Source organism: Ailuropoda melanoleuca, chromosome 2 (assembly GCF_002007445.2).
Source record: "Ailuropoda melanoleuca isolate Jingjing chromosome 2, ASM200744v2, whole genome shotgun sequence".
Lineage (NCBI taxonomy): Eukaryota > Metazoa > Chordata > Mammalia > Carnivora > Ursidae > Ailuropoda > Ailuropoda melanoleuca.
Genome location: NC_048219.1, coordinates 127,436,754 through 127,459,797, shown reverse-complemented (window position 1 = coordinate 127,459,797; position 23,044 = coordinate 127,436,754). Strand labels below are relative to the sequence as shown.

The 23,044-nt window shown below is 39.8% G+C and overlaps 1 protein-coding gene across 1 annotated transcript in view; it reads right to left on the bottom strand.

Annotated features, from left to right (window-relative positions):
• GALNT5 (polypeptide N-acetylgalactosaminyltransferase 5) overlaps positions 1-23,044 on the bottom strand; it is a 56,138-nt gene that overhangs the window by 8,259 nt on the left and 24,835 nt on the right. The window contains exons 4-9 of the mRNA XM_002923805.3: positions 13,653-13,788; positions 12,729-12,848; positions 10,514-10,631; positions 9,250-9,573; positions 4,010-4,090; positions 1,160-1,321 (exon numbers count right to left, since the gene is read on the bottom strand). Of these exons, the coding sequence (XP_002923851.1) occupies positions 1,160-1,321; positions 4,010-4,090; positions 9,250-9,573; positions 10,514-10,631; positions 12,729-12,848; positions 13,653-13,788 (941 nt within the window). The remainder of the gene's footprint in view (positions 1-1,159; positions 1,322-4,009; positions 4,091-9,249; positions 9,574-10,513; positions 10,632-12,728; positions 12,849-13,652; positions 13,789-23,044) is intronic.

Here is a 23,044-nt window from a genome sequence, read left to right as displayed (position 1 = left end):
TCCTAATTTTTCTAAATAACTCAATAATAGTCATTACCACTAAAGAGGAAAAAAAAATGCCCAGAAGGTACAGAAATATAACAGAGAAGATTGCAAGGGAGGAAGATTGGAAAATATGTTGCTCAAGCCCTCATTTAGACCCCAAGTAGGAAGAAAAATGCCATGAAGGGAATAGTCGCTGGTTGTGACATCAAAAGAATTAGAGGCACTCCGGGGGGGGGGGGGGCTTTGGGGACAACCCTGAGCAAAATGATGGTCTTCATATACCCAGTACATTTTGTGGATTTGGTGGTTACTTGCCAGTAGGATAATAGAAAATTTAAGAAGGTTGGCCTGAAATTATTTTTTGTCACCCCAAGATCTTACACAAAAGCTTATGACTTTGTATCTTGTTAAAACAGAATTGGAGAAACCGGTCAAGACTTTGACATTTATCATTCTGAGAGCGAATAGGTTAGAGCAGGGGTGGTCTGGTAAATATTAACAACTGGACCTCTAGGAAAACATCCCTGGATTAGTAGCATGGGTTTACAGAATTCCTCCCATCGTGGCTGGTTTCAAGCTACCAGGGTCATGTCACTGAATGTGATGGTGGCAAGTGCATGTGCACACTGGCAGCTCCTATGAGCAGGTGGGAGCTGCCTCCACCTGTTGAGGCCCAGGTCTCTGGAAATGAGGGGGTGGGGTGAGAAAAAGTCTCCCTTTATGGAAAGGAGGCAGAATGCTGAAAAGCAGTCATGCAAAAGTGCAAAGCTTGTCGGAAGCACACTGCTTCTTGCTTTCCCCATATACTCTCCCTACGGGCCTCTCTGGGAACCAGACAGAGCCAGTTCTAGCCTCTGAGCCTGATTTTTGGCATTGTTAGTTGACTGAAGCGAATGGCTTATAGAAACAAAGATGCTGATAGCTATATAACCAAAGAAACGGGTGGCTTATATTTAAAATAACAGATTTCAAATACATTTTATAAAAGAAAAAAAGGCATTGACAATTTACAAAAATATCCGTTTCTCTCTCTGTATGAACTTTTACGCTGCCTCTAGCTGTCACAAACACATCCTCAAGCTTCTGACTGAGGATGCGGACAAGGAGAGCTTTACGTCCCATTTAATTGGAAGTTGGATTTGCGATAAAGAAGAGGGGCATATATTTTGCTTACCAGCTCTGGATGAAAGACTGATGTTGATTTATGCAGCCATCTTAGCCCTTTGTTTCTGTTATCACAAGGGTGCAGGCCCAGGGCCCCAGTATCGGGGACGGGAGCTAAGCACCTCTCTCCATGTTTAATAAGTCTTAGCCAGGTGTAATTAAATTGCTGACGCTGTTGGGAAATGAACAAAGAGAAGGTCACTTCAGGCAGCAAATACAGGTAGGGGCTTTGCCGAACATTTTGGTTAGCAATGGTTAAAGATGTAGGCACTCTGATCAAATGTTTTGTACCCAAATCCTGGTATTGCCACTTTTGATTCTGAGAGCATGGGCATATTATTACCATATCTAATTTCATTTTTATCATTTTTAAGTTGGATCGCATTAGGGTGTGTCTCATACTGTTAAGTGTTTAGCGCACAGTAAGCCCTCAAGAGATGTGAATTGCAATAATAAAAATTATTGAGTACAGGTAGTATATATCTGCAAATTTCAGGTGTTCTGAATCCCAGACGAGCCTGGTGCTTGAAGTAGTGAAACATTCAAACCATCTGTAGGCATTTGGGCCATAAGGAGATCCAAGTCACAGTCCTAAATTACTCTGGTGGAAATTATTATGCTTCTTTGTTTAACTCTATCAAGATTACTGGACTCCTAGAGCTTTGTAGGAAAGGGTAAAAATCTTACTTTGCTGATCGCAGAAAGAATCATCAGGTTCTGTTCTGTTAGCATCCCCTAGTTCCTAGGAACCACCCTTGGAGAAGTCCAGGGGAGTTGCCAATGTAAAAAATAAATACCGATTCAGGTAATGGAACTATGCTTTCAGTTTTTATAAGTAATTTTTCCAGTTATTTGCACCCTAGTACTATCTGCCTTGTCAATTTATTCTAAGTCTGTGGGTCTGCGGGAAGCCTGTTGTTTTGTACCAATGTGAACATTAAAAAAAAAAAAAGACTGCTGGTAAAATCTACCTAAATGCTTTCACCTAGTGAATCATTTGTAATGTAATTGAGATTTAACTTAGATTATCAAGTATGTCATTGGGTTAGACCTCACCACTCAAAGGGTGGTCTCTGGACCAACACCAGCATCACCTGGGAGCTAGTTGAAACTGCTGAATCTCAGGCCCACCATGAACCTATTGAATCAGAAATCTGTATTGTAACAAACTTCCCGGGTGATTTGTGCTCACATTAAAATTTGAGAAGCATGATCTTATGTCATAATACAAGGACGTCATGTGGCTACTAAGAGAAGCTAGACATTACCTTTAAAAGGGACATCTCAGCTGGTTGAAAAGTTAATAGCTAAGGGGACTTTTTAGGTAAAGTGAAGGATAAGGTTTAGTGGTTCAATCCTCGGGCTTTATTCCTTTTGAGATTTTTGGATGAGTGCTATAATCTGGCTTGGTATTAAGCTTCATTAATTCTGCCAAAATAAGTTCCCTTCCTCCAGGTCCCTTTACTTTTTATTATTCAAACAAACTACAAGCTAAAAGTGAGTAACAAGACAAAAAGGGAGCTGGGCGTTTCTAGAAAGCGGGGGCTGCATATTCATACTTTCGCCTCCCAGCATCCCCTTGAGACACTCAGTCGTTATCCAGACCACAACTTGGATCTTCATATAAAATACTGTTTAATCAGGCACAGAAAATCACAAGAAGAATGAGTCTCGAAGGATTGAATTAAATAATACTTTACTTTCATATAATTTGGACTGCTTGTGGTTTTATTTTGTAATTTATGACTTTATTTCCTCTTTGAATTGTTAATATGAGTTGTATCTTTCAAATGATTTTTGACACTTTTCTCTTCACTGTGCCTTTCTTTCCTAATTAAGAAAGAGCTCCCTCAGTGTCAAGTTTACAATCCATAGCTGAATTATAGCAACAGAGAGGACAAAAATGTCTTTTCAGCTTTGAATTAAGAGGTAGAGAGGAGATGTGCTCAAAAATAGAAGCAATATCTCTAAGTCAAAGCAAACAGGTAAATCTGGGGAAGCCTGGATTCTCATCACAAAATAATTTCTTTACCAAAGAGTGATCTACAATTTTAGGAGACTGAGTACTACTCATGGGTTGATGTTTCTATGAGTTTTATTTGGCATCCAAACCAATAATATCTGCACAGAATGAGAATGGGTGGGGAACATACGCTGAAGAGGGAGGTACCATCACTCAGAGCTCACCTCCCCGCTCTGCAGTCTCTGTTCTCCCTGGCCCTCCTTCCTCCCCTAACCATTGTGTTCTGAGTTGGCAGAGATTTGCTAAAGGGTTTTCCACCAGGGATCATGGATTATGTAATTTGCATCACTCCCTCAATATGTAGGAGAATGGGGAAGAGGGAACTGAATCAGAATAAAATTGCACGCTTAGACTCTTCAAAAATATGCTCTGCCTTTATTTCCTTTATTAGTTTATCTTTAGATGTGATTTTTTATTTTTCCCCTTTTTTGTCTTATTGTAACAGTGAACATTTGCGGGGCACTGAGTGTTAAATATTGTTCTACAGGCTTCATCTGTATGACATAATTTGATCCTCAAACCTGATTTAGGGGTAGGTGCTGTTATAACTGCTATTTACCTAAAGGATAAAGGATTTGCAAAGTTAACCCATTTTTGGAAGTGATGGATCCAGAACTGGGTCCCTAGTGGGTTGACTCCCTTGGTCACTCTCTTTACATTTAGTGGTGGGTTGTCTTATCACGATAATGTAGAAATTTATAAATTGATTATTGTTTGTACAGGAAAAATAAATTTCTCAAGTGAGCAGTAAGTGTACCATACTCTGCTCCTATCAGGTACACCTGCACCATCTATCAACGGTGCCTATGATGAGAGAGGAAACCCAGCCCAGCATACCTTGCTGCTCCCATCACAGTCTTCCAAAGTGGCTGTGGTGTTTTCAATGGAAATGCATTTGCCCAAGGCCACATTAATAAGCTAGGGAACAAAATATAAAATATGCATTAAGAAAAAAAATATTTTAAAGTAGAACAAGACATTCAGAAAACACAGACTATAAAACTATAATAAGGTTAAAAGATAGTTGATAGCTTAGCATTACTTAGCACTATGCGATTTTATTGGTTGCTATCTCTCACAGAGACATAATGTAATCTTGCTAAAGTACAGCTTCAATCTGTCAATTTAGGCCTATGATTCAGTCACAGAGCCAACAAACAGAAGCTTTTAATTAACCCTTGCCTGGAATGCTGAATAGGGAATGAGCAAAAGGTAGCATGAAAAGTAGTTATTTTCTTGTCTCAAGTTTTTTTTGATGCATACATTAAAAGTTAATGCACAGACTTGCAATTTAATCAAACCAACAGTTATGGGCTCTGTTCCCTGGCTGACCCCTTCAAGCTATTTCCCTGCTTAGGCATACTGAATCATAGATAAATTGAGTCCTTCAAAGAACAGCAGATTCCAGCTGATTCCCTGTCAGAATCTTCCTAATGACTCAGGCAAGCTACATTTCATTACAGGAAAGTCACGAAAGCTAACACAGAGCCAACCTTTAAGGCACTATCTGGCAGGCCCCCAGGTTTTTAATGGATCTGCAGGGTCAAATACGGAGGCAGCTTTCTATAAGTCACCATTTAATGCAGAAAAATGTTGATTCCCTTGCCCGGTTTGACATTTTGGGCAAGGCTAACGAGATAGTGAGTTAATAGTGCAATTTAGACTTCTTAGATTTCTAGAAGAGCTATGTAGAGTCAAGTCTACACTCAGGGAGGCCTTCTGAGCTGGGAGGTGGTGAGGTCTTCATTGGCAGGAACACTGTTTGTGCCCCCTCCTGTTCCATGGCGCCTAACACAGAGCCCTGACTCTAAAGTGTTGCATTATGAAGCTGTGTAGCTCGAGCTGTAAGCCTTCATAACAGGGTGCTCAGTGGGATGGTCCTCACTTTTACATGCATAGCTCAGCTTGCAAGAAAGCCAGGGGCATCTTAGGAGACCATAAAATGCAGAAAACAAAAGAAAACAAAAGAAAAGAAAAGAAAACAAAAACCTTTAGCAAATGGGAAAATTGCAAATACTGGTAGGAAAGGGACCAACATTGTAAGGACAGTAGAAAAACATGCGTAAGCCAGAAACCTGGATCTGCAGTCTTCCATATAAAGATGGACGACCAAAGAATTAGACCCTCTGTAGAATGGTGTCCTGGGAAAAACAATTTACCCGGTAGCACAGGGAGACAAGGAAGCTAGACTCTCCCTTGGGAATCTGAACCTTACATAGACCTTCATTTGGGTTTGAGATGTACGTTTACACTACTTCCATTGGATAGGAACTTTGACAGACATAAAAAGAGTACCAGACTGGGGGCATCTGGGTGGTTCCGTTGGTTAAGGGTCTGCCTTTGGCTCAGGTCATGATCCCAGGGTCCTGGGATCCAGCCCTGCATCAGCTCAATTCCAAGCTTCACAGCAAAGGGTTCCTGCTCAGTGGGGAGTCTGCTTCTCCCTCTCTCTCTCTGTCCACCCCCCCCCCAGGCTCAGGCTCTCTCTCAAATAAATAAATAAAATCTTAAAAAAAAAAATAGTACCAGATTGGTTACCTCTGGGGTGGCTGGCATGTAAAACAACTCTGGAAGGACAGAATTTCCATCAGAAATCTTCAAAGAAAGCTCTATTTACAATGTAAAGTGACAAATATGGGAAGAGACAATCCACCGTTAGTAAATGGAGCAGTCAGGACGCACAGAGGAATCACAGAGCAGGGCGCACAGCGGAGATTTAATAGAAATACATGAAAGGAGGATAGGCCTGGAGATTAAAGAAAGGAAATGTGCTCCAATTATTCTCTGGATTTTAACAGGCGTAAATATAAACTTCTGTATTTGTGGATTCTGCCTTCCCACGGGTTTGGAAAACTCTGGCTTCCATACGGCTGAACAGGTGGTACTGCTCCAGAACCTCTCAGAACCTCCAGTACGTTAGTGTTTAGCTCTCTGCTCTAAGGGGGAACGCAGCTTGAGAGTCTGCCAAATACATTTGGCCCTAGGATCCTATTTCTGGCAGCACAACTAACAGTGCCCAGAGCAGTGTATGGGAACCCCTGGTTTAACTGATTTCTTTGTATTTATTTTGTACAGTCCCTTCTGCCAAGCATAGAAAAAGCATTAGATGGAAGGAAAAAATTTTTCTTTCCCTTGCTTTCCGTCACTGCCCCCCAACCGGCTTTCTCTGAAGATTTGTTTCTCTTCGTCCCTATCAGAAATTTCGGGAAAAACTGCTTTTCTTCACATGGAAATGATTTATGAAGTCCTAAGGTGTTGTTATTCTTTATCTCATTATGAATGGTTTTAAAAATGGATTCTTCATTTTATTTTCAAGGAATTGTATTTATGCTTTTATTGTAAACCATTTCAATCTTTAAAAAAAAACGGATAGTATATAAATTTCAAATTATCCATTTTGAATTATTTCACTTTCCAATTTAGGAGGAGTTCCCCACAGTGTATCACAGAATTGCCGGACGTCGGGCTATGGGCTATTTTCTAAGCATCTAATCCAATATAAAGACACATAATTGGCAATGTTCTTTCACTCATCAAACATTTTTGGTTCAATAAGATATGATATGTTCTTATAAAAAAAGAAAAGAAAACAAAAAATCTTGCACTAGATTTAAATTCCTAAATAGGTTGAAAGAAGGGAAAATGTGGAGCAAATAAAAACTTGTAGAATTTATTTTCTTGGGATTTTTCAAATCTGTCTTTCTAAAATAATGGTCTAGTTAATCTTCGTCTGAAATGTCTGGAAAAAAATATCTTTTTTTTTTTTCTTTTTGAAATGGTAATAATCCACCCTACTGGTTATTTCAGAAGGGAGCAAATGATATCTTGATTATAATTTGTCTAAGGAAAGCAACAAATAGAATTTTAAAAAATCATTTAAAAATATTTTCTTCATTTTAATATATTATAGCTCTGGCATCAGCAGAAGGCTGTTAGAGGAGAGCGCTTCAGAAATTTCATGGGAACTCTTACACAAGTTAACCTCGCAGAGGAGGCAAAAGGTAGTTTTTTAGTTCCCTCTGGTGGTTAAAGTTTAGTAATGCTCTTGCTGAGATTCTGTGTTAGGACAGGAAAAAAAATTACTATGGTGAAAATTTTTTTCTTACTCAGGAGTTAGAATTTAAAAAAAGAAAAAGTAAGTTTATTTTACAGACACATTATTTGAACAGTGTATAAATTCAGGGTATTCCTAACGAGTTACCTAGAAAAAAAAAACCAGGTTGAATTACCAGAAATAGCTGCTATTTTATTTTGACCTATAAAAATAACAACTTTATACTACATTATGTTACAAACAGGTCACATATGCTAGTTTGTCAGTTGAACTTTTATGTCTCCTCTCTTTCATACTCTTCCGGAATCTCCCCTATACTGTCAGGGAGAACGGCACTTCTAAGTCCTTGTCACCATCAGGAAATTGCCTAGGCGGAGACTGATTTGTTTGTACAATTCACTTTCTAGGGGGAACTGAACAAACATGGCCTAAAACAGCAGGTTTACTGATGGTCAAGTCTGAGAACTTCTTTCATGAAGAAAAAGAAAATTCTTAAAGAAAACGAAATAATGCCAGGAATATTTATAAATCAAAATTCAATGAGAAAACAATAAAACAGATTAAAATTCTGCATGACTGGAGAAGAGCTCTAGGTCAAGGCCTGACTAATCACTTCTAAACCTATTCTATGGTAAATATCCTCATGGCTTGCCATCCTCTTCAAATTAAGCCCCACTCCCAGAATGGGTTTGAAATGGCTTTCGTCCAGGTTTTCTGCTTTCTTGCTTTAGTTCTTAGCTTTGTACTCTGTCCAACCTGTTCAGTTTGGTTTCTTCCCTTTTGGTACATTACATTGTGCCCTGGAATTTTGTCTGTCATCATTTGACTATTTCTTTTATTTTCAACCCATGTTTGAAATCTATAAAAATCTAATTAAATTATGTCATCCTATTGCTTAACCTTAGTCAATAACCCCCTATTACATTCAGTAGGGGGGAGAGAAAGAAAGAAAGAAAGAAAGAAAGAAAGAAAGAAAGAAAGAAAGAAAGAAAGAAAGAAAAAAGAAAGAAAGAAAGAAAGAAAAGGAGACAGGAAGGAAGGAAGGGAGGAAGGAAGGGAAGAAGGAAGGGAAGGAAGGAGAAAAGAAAGAGGAAGGAAGGAAGGAAGGGAGGAAGGGAAAGGAGGGAGGGAGGAAGGAAGGAAGGAAGGAAGGAAGGAAGGAAGGAAGGAAGGAAGGAAGGAAGGAAGGAAGGAATGATTATTACTCTGCCTGTGAGGACCTATGTGACCTGACTCTTCCTCCCTCCTCCCCTTCATCTGATGCCATTCTTCTCTCCTTCTGACAACATTCATCTTCGTGGCATNAAGGGAAAGGAGGGAGGGAGGAAGGAAGGAAGGAAGGAAGGAAGGAAGGAAGGAAGGAAGGAAGGAAGGAATGATTATTACTCTGCCTGTGAGGACCTATGTGACCTGACTCTTCCTCCCTCCTCCCCTTCATCTGATGCCATTCTTCTCTCCTTCTGACAACATTCATCTTCGTGGCATTTCTTGAGTGCCTGGACAGTCATCTATCTTAGAGTTTTTGCACAAAGGGCATCCTCTGCCTAAGACTCTCTCCTTTAGAGCTTGGATGACACTTGTCTTTCAGGCCTGGGCTTCAACATCTCCTCAGAGTTGAATAGTCTAGCTTAGAAGGATTCCTCGGTTGTGACCAGTTCCCTAAATGAAAGCCATTCTATTTTTTATTTAAACGTTACATACTTGTACATGGTTTTTCCTACTCAACTTTAAGCTCCACAAATAGGAATCAAGTGTTCTTTATACATCATCCTATAACGCAGTTCTGAAATGCTGTCTGGTTTATTGACACCCAGTAGGTATTTGCTGAAATAATCAATGAAAATGGCTGCCTAAAAGCCTCCCATAAGTTCACCTATATTTAACCCTTAACCATGCTCTGTCTCATCTGTGCTCATACTTGGTATTTACTTAAAATGTAATCCTTTATTCTTTTCCACACATTTTCAAGAGTTTTTAAATTTTATTTTTATGGAGTCAGAATGTAATTACTGCTTGAACTTACCACACCGTTAGCCCTCACAATGGGAGCCTTCAAATCAGGAAAAACATTCTCCAAGTACCATTTGAAACTTTTGCATTTTAGTTTCTTTCGAAGTTCCCTTTGTTCTGTGAGGTTTCCGACATCTAACCCTTGGTCTATGAGGTGGTCCCCATGGCCATAGAAGAGCTCCTTGTACTCATCAAGCCAGACCTCAGCAACCCGCACCAAGTTCCGCTCTACTGTCTTCATCCGGTCTTTGGGGAAGGAGTACGGGTTGTCATTTCTGAATATGTGGCCCACTCGGGAACAGGGAATGATCTCAATTTCACCACCACACATCCACACCTGGAACAGTTTGATAAACATCAATTTTCAAATGATGTCCACAAATCATGGGCAGTTAACAATGACAAGGGACCACTTGATCACCACTCCCTCCTCCCCTCAGTTGGAAGTAGTTTTTTCTAATAGTTTCAAATTAAACTCAACAGGTTTATTTGGTTTTGTACATTGCTGTGGACCATTTTAGGATTTGTAAAATATATATATTTTTCTTCCCTACCCTGCAGAGTTAATCTTTTTATTTTATAAAGAAATTCTCACCAAATCCTAAAGTATAAAACATAGACTATGAATTCCTGTTTTGGTTGGATCAGGGAAAGGAGTTTATATTTCCATTTTTTCAAATTTCCATTCTCATCTTGGGATGAGCCACATGACTTATGGAACACAACCTGAAAATGAGCTCCAAGTAATACCCCTTTTACTATATACCATTCACTCCTCAGAAAAGCAGTTGCCTTTTGGCTTCCCTTCACTCTGGCTGCTGCCAAGGCTTTCTTAGCTGTTGATCAATGACTATAAATACCCAGAGCTGTCTGGATGTCCAGAGTTGCTGCACCATTGCCTGCTGATGGCCTGCTCTAAAGGCACTTTTTGTACTTCTGTCACTTGTGCTGTCTAACATGACCCATTACTGAATGATTTACTGGAGATATTTTGTATGTAGTGTGAATCCCGCAGCATTTATACAGAATGGCAGACAATTATTTCCCCCATAGTCAAATACAGAAACAGTGTTATAAAATATTAGGGAATACTAATAAATTTCATGAGAGCTATTGATTCTTCCAAATTTAACCTGGGATATAAAAACATTAATCTAGAGGCCCCCAAATTTCTGTGCAATTTCCTCCCAGAGTCCCATATCTGATTATATTAGTAAAATGAAACCAAATGAAAAAGTCTGAATTATAGAGAGAATTGGAGGACCACTTGATAATACCTTGAATGAGAGCTCCATATTTTCTCCACCCCACACATCAAGCCCAGGGTCGTATGTTCCAAGTTCAAAAAAGTAATTTTTATCAATAGAAAACAATCCACCTGCCATGACGGGGCACCTACAAAAAGAAATGTTTTTTTAAACTTGCATGTCATGGGAATTCAACTTTTAGAGTGGGTCCTCTGTGCAGTTGTGATGGAGTTAAGAGATATTTCAAAATAGCGACCAAGTGTGGGGAGGTCTTGGAAAGGAGTCACAAATAGCTCTGAGGTCATCAGTTCCCTGCTTCCTGGTGGCAGAGCTTGGCTAGGGTCAGCAAAGATGGGGCCTAGAAGTAGGATTCTTATTTGCCCTTTATTCTTTGCCACAAACTCTCGAGCTAGGTTATTTTTAACAATGCCTATTTAATAGTGCTAAGGGAGTTCCAGGCACTGTTGTAAGTATTATATATGTATTATCTCAGACTTTATGGAAATCCTGCAAGTATGTACCATTAAGAAACTACAGCCCAGAAATGGTTTGAAACTTTCCCAAGATCACAGATTACTATGATGTACACCTGGGGTTCAATTTAGGTGGCCTGGTTTGACACTATGATCGCTCACTCCATTCTACTGTCTCAACTGTAGACAGACTTTATTGATAGCTTATTATGTGGCAAACACTTTTTAAAGTATGTGATATGATCAGATTTAATTTTTAGATGATAGAGGTAGCTCCTTCTATTAGTCTTTAATGCAAAAAATGAGGAAGCAGAGATTCAGAGAGGTTAAGTAACTTTTTAAAGCTCACACCTTTAAAAGGTAGTAGAGTTGAGATTTAAATTCAAAGAGTCCGACTCCAGAGTCTTCATGACTGTTATAGATTATGGGGGATAGAAACTACACTTGAATCAGCAGCTCGACAAGGCAGTAATCACTTCCCATGGTGGTTACACTGAGCCAGTTGAAAGGTTTGTGTGGGGAGCCTGTCTTGTGTCTAGGGTACAAAGCAATGTCAAGGGTAAGATAATTCCTGCCCCACACCTACTTCCGTCCCCCATCATTTATGTACATATGCAGTCTGAATGCTCAATGTCCTTTCTAGTCCATCCAGAATGCATTCTCTTTCTAATGTTATGTGGAATATAATCTGAACTCAATCACTACATTGACCCTCAAAATGGGGGTCTGAAAAAGGCAAAGAACTTCTTTAGATGTGGGATCAGAGTAAGTGTGTTAAATTCAGGCAGATATGGATGTGAATCCCAATTTGTTCTTTTCCTGGCTGTATATCCCTGGAAAATTACTTCTTTTAGGGTCCATTTCCTCATCTCTACCATGGCAATACTACCACCTCACTCCTAGGGTTATAGAGAGGGTTAGATACACAGTGCTTAATAAATGATAGTACTCCTACTTGACTCACTAGGAATACCAATTCTGAAGGCATCACACCTAGCAAGGAATGAGGCATGCTTTATTGAGGGTTAAGTTCTGAGAAATAATGCTACAATCCACAGTGTGGGCTGGGGCTTTCTCTTGGCACTTGTCTGCTCAAGTTCTCTCTCCAACTGGGAAGGCTTTGGGACTCCTGCTGCTCTGCCTGAGGCTGGCTGCATGCTTGTCCTGCAGGTCTAGACTCTGGAGGAAGTGTTCAGAAGTCCCCACTTTGGCTTCAGGTCTAAGCTGTGTTCTTCAATCCAGCTTCTCCAGCAATAAAGCCCCACTTTTAATTCATATCTGCCTTCTGTATCTATTTCTCAATTCATTTACAGAATTTGGCACCCCTCCCATAGAAAGGGTAGGATTAGAATTGAAAAGAAAATCCTAACAGTAGCTATTATTACAATAATATTTTTACTACTGTTATTTACTCTTCCAATTTTTACTCATGTTGGCTTTAATACTATGCATGTTTATATTAGCATTTATGCAGCATATTCAATTAGTTTATATTTCTTAGGTTGTAAATCCAAGAGAACAGGAGTAGTATTAGTGAATTTCTCTGGGTTCGGGGCTGAATAAGGTCCAGTTGACCATTGAAAATAATGAGTTTTGGTAGTGGGAAAGTAATCTCTTAGGAAAACTGTTTGCTTTTGATCATCTGTTGGCTAAAGCTATAATTCTTGATGGTCTAGAGAATGACAGGAAATAACTTGTTTTGTGGAGTTGCTTCCTATGCATTTGTAAAAAGATACATAATTGCTTTCTATTTTTAAATTTCACACACTTACCTTATTATATCTGTTTCTTTAATTCTGTTTTTTGCAACAACATCTGGAGGAATTGTCCTCCAACCAAAGTTCATAGGCCACACAAAGATGCCTCTTTGAAAGTTGTCCACTGTCATGTAACTAATCCAGGAAAAAAACAAAAGAGCTACCTGAGATCATACACATATACTTAATCAATCTGACACCATGTCTTGTTCAAATGAATGAAACAAGTGCTTACACAAATGATTTTAGATTACCACAAACTTTTTAATAACATTTCAAGCAAATTTATGAGTACAACTTACATTAGTGACTTACGGGCTGGATTGCTAGTTTTTAACTTATACTTTACTTTTAATAATGTTCTATTTTTGAGGGAAAAAAAACAATTTAGGAGCATATGTATATTTTCCACAAAAAGATGAACTAATCTTAAGGAAGATAAATATTTTCTGGGTTCAGGTACAGCTGAATAGAAAGAGGAAAGAACTGGACAATGAGTATTAGGATTTAATGTTATTAAAAGTTAAGCATTTTGATGATCAGATAAACTACTGGATTGACTTCTGATCCTAAGATATCTATTATGTGTTTCTATTTATTTAAATGGATGAACTGTGTATTTCTTAGATTTGCAAAAATGTGCACTTTAGGAATATGACCAGTACTTTTTGCTGTTGTTGAAGACTCACTTAGAAGTATCTCGTGGGGGGTGCGTGGGTGGCACAGCGGTTAAGCATCTGCCTTTGGCTCAGGGCGTGATCCCGGCGTTATGGGATTGAGCCCCACATCAGGCTCCTCCGCTAGGAGCCTGCTTCTTCCTCTCCTACTCCCCCTGCTTGTGTTCCCTCTCTTGCTGGCTGTCTCTATCTCTGTCAAATAAATAAATAAAATCTTAAAAAAAAAAAAAAAGAAGTATCTCATGGAATATGACAGTATTACCTCATGTCCTTATCATTGATGACTTCAATTACTGGACAGGCTACTTTCTTTCTACTTAAATAAACTCTTTCCAGAAGAGGTTCCAACCAACCAACGTTACATTCCACGTGAGAATCTAAGAATGTCAACACGTCACCTAGAGAACCAGAAAAAAAGAAACCATTTGAAAACGTGATATACTGAGTGTGTACTTCATGTTCAGAGGTCTTGGGGATTGCTTCAGAAAGGTGATTATAAGGGTCTAGTCTTCTCACTGAATTCCTGGTCCCTATAATTTCATTCTATAATGAAATAAAATCAATTTTGTTTCTAGAAGTGCTATGGGGCAACCATCATATCTGTTTGTGAAAAATTGGTAAGCCACTTAGAATGGATAGGCAAGACTTTGAAAGGAATCCTTAGTAGTAAAGGTGGCTGCTTTGTCTCGTCTAAGGAGGGTGGGTTCCATTAACCTGGCATGGGTGTGTGTGGACCAGGCAGAGTTTGATATTCCAAGGTGGGCTGTAGGAATGATGAAGATGAGAAATCACTCTGCATAGCAGGGGTGAAAACAAATAAAAGACAAAGAAACAGCAAGGTTAGAAGGTAGTGTTAAAAGGGTTACAGGGGGGGCGCCTGGGTGGTACAGCGGTTAAGCGTCTGCCTTCGGCTCAGGGCGTGATCCCAGCCTTATGGGATCGAGCCCCACGTCAGGCTCCTCTGCTATGAGCCTGCTTCTTCCTTTCCCTCTCCCCCTGCTTGTGTTCCCTCTCTCGCTGGCTGTCTCTATCTCTGTCAAATAAATAAATAAAATCTTTAAAAAAAAAAAAANAGGGTTACAGGGATGGGGAGGGAGAAGAGGGAATAGTTTAATGGGTATAGAGTTTAAGTTTTGTGAGATGAAAAGCGTTCTGGAGGTTGGTCGCACAACTGTGTGAATGTACTTCAGAGTACTGGACTGTGCACTGAAGAAATAATTAAGATGGTAAATTTTATTTATTTATTTATTTTAAAAAAAGATTTATTTATTTATTTGGCAGAGATAGAGACAGCCAGCAAGAGAGGGAACACAAGCAGGGGGAGTGGGAGAGGAAGAAGCAGGCTCCCAGCAGAGGAGCCTGATGTGGGACTAGATCCCAGAACGCTGGGATCACGCCCTGAGCCGAAGGCATACGCTTAACGACTGAGCCACCCAGGCGCCCCAAGATGGTAAATTTTATGTTACACATAATTTACCACAATAAAAAATCAAAAACTTGCAGGAGAAAAAAAAAACAAGACAAAAATACTTGGAGGCCAAAAAGTAATCATTAAAACTCATTTTTTTCCCATTAGTTGTGTGAAGTAACATTCTCTTCCCAATAAAATTCTCTGTAGCATCTACATGGTTCCAAATGATTTTATACAAGTGGGGTGGGTGTGTGTGTGTGTGTGTGTGTGTGTGTGTGCGTGCATGAAGATTAATAATAACCTGAGGAATCTGGGCTATGGCCAAAATCCTATATGTGTCCTTTCAGGCCCAACCACAGGCAAATTGCAAAGGCTTTCCCCGGCAGGTCCTCATGGCTGGAGGCTGCCCTCTCATACCAGACGTGGTCTGCAGCCAGCGCACCACAGCCTCTGAAGGGACTTGCAGTCAAGAGCTCAAGCCCTCCCTCTTCTTCAGTGGACATGCTCTCAGCATAGCTTCATTCCTAGCTCAGATCCCTCCATTGGAGGCCTCCTTCAGGCCAAGATCTCTGTCTCACTGTAAGTGAGGTGGGGAGGTCTCCAAGACATTTTCCTCCATCTGACTTGGCATTCGATTCTTTCCCACTCTGAGCCCTCTCCTTTTTCTTACCCTAGGCTCCAGGCTGTAAATCAGGAGGAGCCTTTAGTTCTGGGCTCCTTAGGCAGTGAGATGACCCTCACGTCTGCACAATCCACAGGGAAAAATGGAACATTCAAGGAGCCAGCACTTTCTTCTGTTTCAATTCTTACTTATACTTCTTACTTATAGTAGTGGAGGAAATGATTAAAGACTTGAGTGTTATTTTCCTTTTGGTTTATTGTTTGAATCAACCACTCTGACACCTGGCTGCTCCCCTCAGCTCTCGACAACCATGTAATAACATCAGTTACCTTCTAGTAAGTGCTTACTCTATGCCAGCCGCTGTCCTAAGCATTCTACATGGTTGTCTTGTTTAATCCACACAACAAACCAGAGGTATAAATCTAATTTTTATTTCCACTTAAGAAATGAGATGTAGCTCTAAGTTTTATTCCCATTTAAGAGAAACAAAGGACTTAAGCAATTTTTTCAAGTTTGCACAGCTAAGTGGCAGCCTGATACTAGAAAATAGCTTATTCCATTGCCTGGGTTCCCCAAAAAAGAAAGAAAAAATGGCCAGAAAGAGGCAGGGCTAAGAAAATGGGAAAGCTTAAAGTAAAATTAGAAGACAGCAGCAGGCAAAGAACCAGGTGAAATTAGAAACCTGGATGATAGCTCATTATCCATGAAAAACTATAAACTACCTCTTAATTAATGGTTCAGTATCTTATTAACCATGAACAAAGGAATTTTTGCATAAGGGTAAGAAACTGACCTTAGCCAAGGTCTAGGTGAGGGACGTTCTTGAGAAGTCTCTAGGCAGCACCAGGCTGTGCTAGGCTAAAGCCCCACCCCCCCTTATCCCCAACTCTTGGAAACAGTGGTTACAACTCCTGATCATGCTGGTGGAGTCCTATTTCCAGAGATTATGGCTTGTTTGATAATGAAAGGCTATTATCAACTATGGGTGTCCTTTTGCACAGTCCGCTCCCTGTGTGGGAAGAAGGTTCACAGGGATTATCTAAGTGTGTTGGGTATGTAAGCATTGCCTGCTAAGGTCCTACTTGGCTAGTGATAGCGTGTGCAGAAAACAACCTCCTTTTTCTCACTCCTTCTACTGCTGGTCCATTCAAACCAAAGAGCAGTCTCTACCAGACTGCCTGTCGCTATCCCCAGAGTAAGCTTAGAGGGTCAAAGGGGCCTGGATTGACTTTCTCAATCCCTGGTAGCAGCATGATGGGTACCCAAACTTACATTCACTTCCCACCTGGCCCAGATCCCCACACAGATTTTCATTCACTTGTTGCCAGGACCCAAAGGAAGCAGCTTCTGTCCAAAACATAGACTGGAATTTTATACTGTTTTATTTTGGGTGAGAAGCGAATCCTCCCATGCATGAATGTCATTGCTCCACTTTCAGACACTTTAATTTAAAATAAGATCTCCGGAACTAGACCAGGGAGCTGTCTATGTAGCTGACTCTGGTTAGGACTTCTACTTGTAGTGGGTATGGTCTCTGGACATTTCACATTCTCTTCCTAACCCCCAGACTTATAATGAAATGAACACAGGATCGAAGCCACATAGCTCTGCTTTCTTTAGCCACATGGGATAAATTACTTAACCTCTCTGAGATTTACCTTATGGGGATAGTTCTAAGATCTACCTAACACCTAACTCCCTTATAAATAGCTAGTGTTATTACTATTTTTTCAACGAGAGTTTAAGCTAGAGCTCAAAATCATCCTATCTTGATGGCCACCTGGCAGGCTTTTCTGTTTCCTAAGAGTAGGTCCCAGCAATGCTGGATGGTTTGCAGATGGGTTTGATTGTAACTTATTTATTTATTTACTTTTTGACCAACTCAGAGATGCTCCGTGCCAAAAAGCTTTGGCTCCTTGTGGAGTACAGATCCCCATTTCTATTCAGCCAACCAGCTTGGGATATTGTTGCCAGCACCAATTAGTGTTGGAGTGTTGTGTCTAGAGTTCCTTGAGGGATGTGGACCTGGCTGGGCGTTTGATTTTACGTAATAATTTACAAGTGATGCTAAGGAAACCACCTGTTTTACAGCAGCAGAAACAAATTGTAGAAATTTACAGGACTATCACTTTTCAGGAGACCTCAGGGTTGTCCAGGAGTTAGATGTCGTTTTAGTCCACATACTTAAAGTTAGCCAACTGATTCTTTGGAATGCTCACAGCAGTGTCACGTATTTTGCCAAATGCCCTTGTTATAAAGGAAATGAGAATCTGATCTCTACTCTGACTCTCCAGAGTGTACTATTGAACCTGCCTGTCTGCAGACACTTCTTGGCAGGGCAATAACTCGCTCTTTCGTTCAATACTCGCATGAGATACGAGTGGCTGGCTTGTTCACTTTGTACCTCAATTACTGCCTCTCTTTTTACTTCTGTTGGTTTCCTATAGGACACTTTCCTTAGAGATCCATTGACCATGGCCTGTCCTTCAGATTTTTAAATCCTACTTGAATTCTCTATGTCCTCATTCTCAGGAAATAACTGATTGGACTCAATCTTTTTGCCTAAATCATATCCAGATGAAGAACCTATTATGCCCTAGAAACTGAATAAGTAGTGAATGCTGTTAGTGGTCAGAGTCACTGTTTTGCCCTTATTATATTGTATTATGTACTTTCAGAAAGTCTAATAATACCTTGGGACCACAATGGGCTACTTGACCTGTTTCAGGTCCTTGGATCTTTGATCTCATCCTTGCCTGTGGTTTCCCCTCCTTTTTTTCTGAATCCTAAAGCGTAAATCTTTAGGAAACAACAGCTGTCAAGGCCTGTCAGATACTGAATTCAGATTCTTGTCTTCCATCTCTCTGTTTGGCTGAGGCAGTCTAGAGAAAATTTCTGCCCTGGTATCTTTGCTGATCTCTGATTACTGAGACTTTTCGGGCCTAGAATATCTCCTGCCTGTGCTTTACTTGTGATGGCTGGGGAATGCCCAGGGGGAGTCTGGGAGAACTAACAGCTTGGTCAGCCCCGCTTAGGGCCAGTCCCTGAACAGTCCCTGAATTATTTCCTCAGCTAAAGCTGGTATGGGCTTCTGAGTCCCCTTGAATTTCCCACAGGAGTCAGATGCACTTCAGGGCCTTTGGATGTGCCCCTGGGCAAGGCTGTTACTAATTCCATCAAAACACACTTTTCAGCTTCTTTCCAAATTCAGGCATTGACCTTCCTCTAATGCTGCTCAAAGTGTGGTCATAGACCCTGCCATCAGTGATTGGAACAGAAATTGAGAACGAATGCTTTAAAGCCCTAGCAGTTTGCTGGAATTTGTTAATTTATTCTCTATTTTATATATGTGTACTTATATGCGATATATGTCATTATTTATGTTATCTGTATCTCATCTATGCTATATGTACACACATACACATGTATATGTTATACATAATAAATTTATGTGTATATCTATATACATAGAGTATAGATGTATGTATATATAATTGTGTATCTAGCTTTATTTTTTTCCCATTTCTTTCTTAGGTAGTTTATCTTTATTATAATTTACAAAGGGTAGGTCCACAAAATTTGGAAATTAGGAAAAAAAAAGTTCTTCTATGATAGTTTGAGAAGCAACTCTTCACTAGACAGTGGTAGGCAATTAAAGTGCACCTAGCTGGCCTCTCCAAACTAAAGTTGTGACCTCTGAGCAAGTCACTACAACAATGCAGTGGGGTTGGCCAGAATCTAAAAAACAGATAATATAGAAAAGAAGATATTAGAATCTGCTGCACATGTTATTTCATGAAATGTCTACCATAGTTATATGTGTAATATATATATGCATTGGGTTGTGATGTAAGGTTTATTTTTTAACATGGGTCATGGTCAAAATAGTTTGAGAGTTACTGAATGAAAACTGAGCTAATGTGTTCAAGGGTGTTAATGACTGACTGAGAGACAAATTTACATTTTTACATTTGGATTTTCTAAATCCAAAGAAATTATTTTCTGGCTGTATAACCACAAGTACTTGAGCAGGCCGATTAGGCAACTGCTTTGAGCAAGTTCATTGCACCCATCTGAAGAGGCCTCCCGTGTTGTCTAACAGTTTTGACTATTCTGGAGATCATCACCAGCATGCTTTGGGCTCCATGCAGGCAGAGAGAAGTTTTTTATAAGCAGTACATTTTTGGTTCTGCACTTGTCAGCTTTCTCTACATGGATGTCTCATTTTCATCTCAAATTTACATGGACAAAATCGGAACTCAACTGTAATCCCAAATCTGTTCCTCTGGTTATGGCCCCACCGCCCACCAACTTGCTCAGATGCCAATTCTAGGGGTTTTTTTTTGTTTTGTTTTGTTTTTTGGGTTTTTTTTTTTTACTCCTCTTATTATTATTCTCTTCATACATTATCTGATGACAAGTTCTGTGGGCTCCATGTCCACAATATATTTTTTACTCTGACCCCTTCCTCCATCTGCCCTAGTACCTCCCTGGTGCTTGGACAACTATAATAGCCTCTTTTTTTAAAAAAGATATTTATTTGAGAGAGAGAGAGAAAGAGCACGAGAGAGTGAGTGGGGGGAGTGTAGAGGGAGAGAAAATCTTCGAGCAGGCTCCCCACTGAGTGCAGAGCCAGCTGGAGGGGTCAATCCCATGACCACAATCCGAGAGATCATAACCTGAGCCGAAACCAGGAGTCAGACGCTCGACTGATTGAGCCACCCAGGCGCCGCAATGATAACCTCGTAATTGGTCGCCCTTTTTCCTCTCTCCTCTACCTAATACCCGTTCTCTACAAGATGGCCAAATTGAACTTTAAATTAAGTTAAACAATTTTATCCTCCTCTTTAATGTACTACCTTTGTTTCATATGATACTAAGAATAATGCCTACACTCCTTGAATGACTCATAAAGCTTTACAAAAGCCTACTTTTGCCATGCCCTCCCACATGAATCTCCAATCACTCTCTCTCTGGTCAGCAACAATAAGCCGTACTAAACTTCTTTCTTTAACTTTAATACACAGAACATATTTCTGCAGCAGGACCTTGCAACTTCTTGTCCCATTTGCCTGGGAATGTTCTTCATCCAGATCTTAGCCCCACACTTGCCTACTTGGACCATTTCCTCACTATCCTATTTTTGTATCATTTGTGTGTAATTACTTTCCAAAAGAAAACAAACATGGATTTTTACTTAATGTTCCAAATGGGGTCTATCATTAAGAATTTTAGTTATCACTGCAATGTCAATTTTGGTGTGATGTGTTTGTAGTTAATTTTAAATTTCCATTACAGGTCAAAGAAATCTGTTAGCAAACCAATGGGATAGGAAAAGTTCAAAATTTGGGGTCTAGTTACAAGGAAGTGTAACTTAGGTAAGCAGATAATTTACCATTAGAACATGCTTAAATATGGGGTGCCTGGGTGGCTCAGTTGGTTAAGTGTCTAACTTTGGTTCAGGTTATGAACCCAGGGTCCTGGGATCAAGCCCCACATTGGGCTCCCCGCTCAGTAGGGAACTCCCTCTCCATCTACCTCTCCCCCAGCTCATGCTCTTTCTCTTTCTCAAATAAATAAATAAAATCTTAAAAAAAAAGAACATGCTTAAATTCAAGCTGGTGGAGATCTGCAGTGTCATGGCTTACAGGGGAGGGTGCTAACTAGATGTCTAGAGGCAAGAAAATGTAGCAGATAAGAGTGCAGATTTGAAGCCAAGTTTTCTGGGTTCCAATCCTGCTGTAGCACTTGCTAGCTGGGAGAACTTGGGCAAGTCATAACCTCACTGTGCTTCCATATCTTCACCTGTAAAATGAGGAAAATTATTGTACCTAGCTCCTAGAGTTATTATGAGGATTAAATCAATTACTGTAGAATGTATTTAGAATGGAACCTGGTATGTAAGTTCAGCAATTATTATGGGGAACGGGACCTTCCACAGAAGGATGTGAAAATAAACAGTATGTTTGATGTTATTTTGAAAGAACTTGTGGGCAGAAAAGATTTGGCTCCTCCCATTCACTCACTAACACCCATACACTAAAAAGAGGTGAAGAAAAGAAGGCATGTTGCTCTTTGGGAAGACAGAGAGAGCTTGTCAGAAGCGCAGACATACCCATAGGTCAGGGAAGAGAGAAGTAAACAATTCTAAGTCCTCAAATACTGATGGGATCAGGTCAAAAAGGCATAGGCTTGAAGGGGCTCCAAGTGGTCGAATTTGGGACAATCTGAGTACAATTAAAAGAAAGGAAGGAAGAAAGAAAGAAAGAAAGAAAGAAAGAAAGAAAGAAAGAAAGCGAGCAGAAGGAAGGAAGAAGGAAGAAAGAACAGAAAGAAGGAAGGAAGTTAATAATATACACACTGAATTTTTTAAAGCATAAATTTGTGTTGGTAGGGGCATAGGAGAGGAAGAGGAAGGAGGGAGAGAGAGGAAGGGAGGAATAAAAAGAAGAGGAAGGAAGGACAGAGAGATGGACAGCCCTCAGTATAATAATTGATTCAAGCAATGATCCTCAATGGGTGCAAAACCACTGAGTAAAATGTGAGGAAAACAGCACTCATATGGATCAAAGTATCACATCACAAATTACTTCTTACCCCCAAAAGAAAAATCTGTCTGCCAACATTTTAACCAAATGCTCAAAATTGCTATCACCCACAGTGGGACAACCTGACGTCATGCGTCTCTTGATTTGAAGCCATTAAACAATACATAATTCCTACCATCTACAGAGTAGAATATTCTAGTCACTCCAAAAACGTTTATCCTGAGTGTAACATGAGGAAACAATGAGAACATTTCAGAATGGTCACATGTACAAAACAAATGGCCTGGACTCTTTAAAAAAACAAAGTTAACGGTAAGTAGTGTGTTATCTCCTCTAGACTAAGGAACTAAGGAGACTAAACAACCAAATGCAGTGCATGGAACTTAATAAGATCTCACATTTCAAAAGAGAGAAGCAGCTGTAAAAAACATTTTAGGAGCAACGACGAGGTCTGAAAGAGCATAAACCAGATGGTATTTAGATAGGAAAGTGTGCTCATCTAAGAGAATGTCTGTATTTTGCAGAGGTGCCTACTAAGGTACACAGAGTTGTAGGGTCACGATGTCTGTAAATTCAAAAGTTGAGGACAAAAGTGTGTGTATATATAAACACATGTCTGTGTATGTGTGTGATGAAGCACATGGTACGGCAAGTTAAAAATTGGTGGCATGATGATTGATGGCTATGTGGGTGTTCACTGCAATATTATTTCAAATTTGCTATCCATTTGAAAACAAGTAAACTAAAACAAAAATATAACTAAAAAAAAATTAGCAGCTTCTTACCTGTTGCATTCTGTGCTCCTGCCAGCCTGGCTCTTATTAAACCATGTCTCTCTTTAAGGCGAAGAATCCGAACTTTTGGAAACTGAGACATGTATTTATCCAAATTACCTTTTAGGTAGTCTGTATCACAGTAAGAACAGACAAGGAAACACTTTAAGTAACTAGATCTGGATAATACTAGCAGTGGCTTCTCAACATCAAATTCTAGAAACTATGATATTTACTGTAGTCACTAAATTTTACTCCTTGGGCCATGATTTTCTTTTCTTTTTTCTTTTTTTTTTTCCC